Source organism: Callionymus lyra, chromosome 17 (assembly GCF_982586985.1).
Source record: "Callionymus lyra chromosome 17, fCalLyr1.hap1.1, whole genome shotgun sequence".
Lineage (NCBI taxonomy): Eukaryota > Metazoa > Chordata > Actinopteri > Syngnathiformes > Callionymidae > Callionymus > Callionymus lyra.
In genome coordinates this window covers 21,670,165-21,673,162 of record NC_141834.1, presented here as the reverse complement: position 1 = coordinate 21,673,162, position 2,998 = coordinate 21,670,165, and the positions used below count along the sequence as shown (strand labels likewise).

The following is a 2,998-nucleotide window of genomic DNA, read 5'->3' as shown; positions in this document are numbered from 1 at the left end:
ATTATTATTATAATTGTTATTCTTCTTCTTCTTATTATTATTATTATTATTGTTATTATTATTATTATCTAACTATTATTTATTTAAACAAGACATTAATATAGACATGATACGAGTTTTAAAAAAAATGGTTTCATTTAAACCATCAAGCAGACCCGGAAGTAAATGTACTTACTGTACATGTCAATATAAGAATTAGGAACGTAATATGGCGCTGAGCATTATGGGAAAAATATTTTTAAAACAAAAATAAATAAAATATTTTCTTAACTTTCACAGAAAAAAAGACGATCAAAATAATATATCATTTTAATAATACGGAATACGCAGCAGTAATCCCGCCAAAATTGTTTAGTTTATTAATGTTCATATCTGGCCCGGTGCATTATGGGAAGCTATTATAAAGCGTACGTTTTAAATAATATATATTGGAAAAATTATTATTACGTCCAGAGGCGTTAAAAACGATCGTCCTTATTATTACTAATAAAGTAAAATTGTCAATATGGCGACAGTGAAAATGTTTGTTTACTTTTTTTTTGCAAAAGTTATCAAAAATAAATTAAGTTTGATGATTTTATGAAATATCGAGTGAAATTATAACTAATTATAATTATTTAAGATGCTTAATACTCACTGCTAAAGTAAAGTGATCATCATCTGAAGCTCGTTACAAACACACAAGAGTTCACAACATAAACATCCAAATGAGACCAAAACAAGATCAAGTCATATGTTTTCTTTAATGCAAAAAATATACAAACATTTACAAAAGAAATCATTAAAAAAAAGGAATGTATTTTGTATCATCCCTTCAATGTACCTTCAATAAATAAATAATTCTGAGGAATATTCTTTGCACAGGTTTGATCCACAGTCGCGAGCTGCACTTCACGCGCACGCGTAATACTGAGACTGTCTGCTCACACGCACACTTGTGAACATGTTTCCATCGAGAAAACAAACATTCTTCGTCACGAGTGTGTGAAGCACGAACACACTCTTTAAATAGTGATTCCATGTTTCCAGCATCAGACTCCAGAGGGTCCGAGAACATCACCAGGTCCAGGAGGGACTCCTTCGAGCCTCGGTGTGAGTAAGAGTCTATAGAGTTCAGGTCCAGGTGTGTCAGTGGGACCTGGAAAGGGAGCAGGTCCAGGTTAGTTGCATCTGTACGTGAGCAGGTCCTCCATGTCAGTCGGACGTGGACCAGGTCCAGGTGAGTCAGTGGGACGTGGACCAGGTCGTGGTGTGTCAGATGGATCTGCAGCAGGTCCAGGTGTGTCAGTGGTACGTGGACATTGAACAGGTCCTCCATGTCAGTGGGACGTGGACACAGAGCTGGTCCAGGTGTGTTAGGGGGAAGTGGACCACGTCCTGGTGTGTCAGTGGGACCTGAACACGAAGGAGGTCCAGGTGTGTCAGTGGGTCACGGGGACGTGGAGCAGGTCCAGGTGCTTGAGTGGGACAGGGACCAGGTGCGTCAGTGGGACGTGGACCAGGCTCGTCAGTGGGACGTGGACAGGGACCAGGCTCGTCAGTGGGACGTGGACAGGGACCAGGCTCGTCAGTGGGACGTGGACCAGGTGCGTCAGTGGGACGTGGACAGGGACCAGGCTCGTCAGTGGGACGTGGACAGGGACCAGGCTCGTCAGTGGGACGTGGACAGGGACCAGGCTCGTCAGTGGGACGTGGACAGGGACCAGGCTCGTCAGTGGGACGTGGACAGGGACCAGGCTCCCTCCATCCTCCACACCGAGAAGGCGTAGCTGAGCCTCTCGTGGGCCACGTAGCTGCAGCTGCTCATCTTGGCGTCCAGCTCGTCGCTCTGCAGCACCTGGCACAGGAAGTCTATGTACCTGGCGGCCAGCTTGAGGGTCTGGATCTTGCTGAGCTTGTCCGAGGGCAGCGTGGGGATGATCTTGCGCAGAGACGCGAACGCCTCGTTGAGCGACTGCGTCCTCTGGCGCTCGCGCACGTTGGCCATGACGCGCTGGGTCTGCAGGTCCTCCAGAGACTGAGGGCTGTCCTCGCCGCTGCTGCTGCTCTTCTTGCCTCTCTTGAGGTCCGGGTCCTCGGCGCTCCTCCTGCTCGGCCTCCTCTTCCTGCCCCTCTGGATCTGCTCCTCCTCGCTGTGAGACGCGCTGCTGCTGGAATCTTCTTCCATGTTGTCCTCAGACATCTTCTCATCTGCTCCAGAACCTTCCTCCTGGACGTGGAGACACCGCGCTGTCCATGGATGGGCGGCTGGGAGGTCAAGACTTCTCTGATACTTGACGAACTTTTGGCCGCTTCTTATAGGCTGGAGCGACTTTTTTTTGGGCGGACACGTGATTGGCTGAGAGGCTTGATTGCGTGTCCGGAGGGGGCGTGGCTACGTGTGACTGACTCTGTCCCTGATATTTCGGATTTAATTCATTTTATTACATGTTTGAAGAAAACATAACAACAATACACTCATGTGATTAAAACGATTATATTGTTAAGGTCAAAATAATCACCACAATAAAAAAATAGAAGTAGAAGTAAATCTTATTGTTTGAATTATTTTAATTCAATATTGAAGCTACATTTTACGTTGTTTAAAAGGCAAAATAACAATATCTTTGTTACAAATATTGAATTAGACATTTAAAGATTTTTTTTCATTTGTAAATAAAAACTAGAAACAATACACCAATATGATAAAACCAGTTTCAAGGCTATTTTAACGTAAAGCTACACTTTTAATAATGAATTCAGCCATTTTTAAAACAAACCTTTTATATATTTTGAGACAAATATCATTGTTTGAATTATTATAATTGAATATTGAAGCTGCATTCCATGTGGTTTAAAGATAAAAGTACAATTTCTTTGTTAGAGATCTTGCATTGGACACATGGATATAGAGATAAAATTAGAGATAAAACGAGAGATAGAGAGATGGAGAGATGGAGAGATAGAGAGATGGAGAGATAGAGAGATAGAGAGATAGAGAGATAGAGAGATAGAGAGA

General features: G+C 43.1%; 1 protein-coding gene across 1 annotated transcript; it reads right to left on the bottom strand.

Annotated features, from left to right (window-relative positions):
* Positions 1-1,299: 1,299 nt before the first annotated feature.
* twist1b (twist family bHLH transcription factor 1b) lies at positions 1,300-2,219 on the bottom strand. The gene has a single exon (XM_087812503.1). The coding sequence runs from the start codon at positions 2,180-2,182 to the stop codon at positions 1,712-1,714; it is 471 nt and encodes a 156-aa protein (XP_087668629.1). The 5' UTR covers positions 2,183-2,219; the 3' UTR covers positions 1,300-1,711.
* Between the last annotated feature and the right edge of the window lie 779 nt (positions 2,220-2,998).

Excerpts from the sequence above, each read along its gene's own strand:
- twist1b (XM_087812503.1), bottom strand. The coding sequence starts at position 2,182 with ATGTCTGAGGACAACATGGAAGAAGATTCCAGCAGCAGCGCGTCTCAC.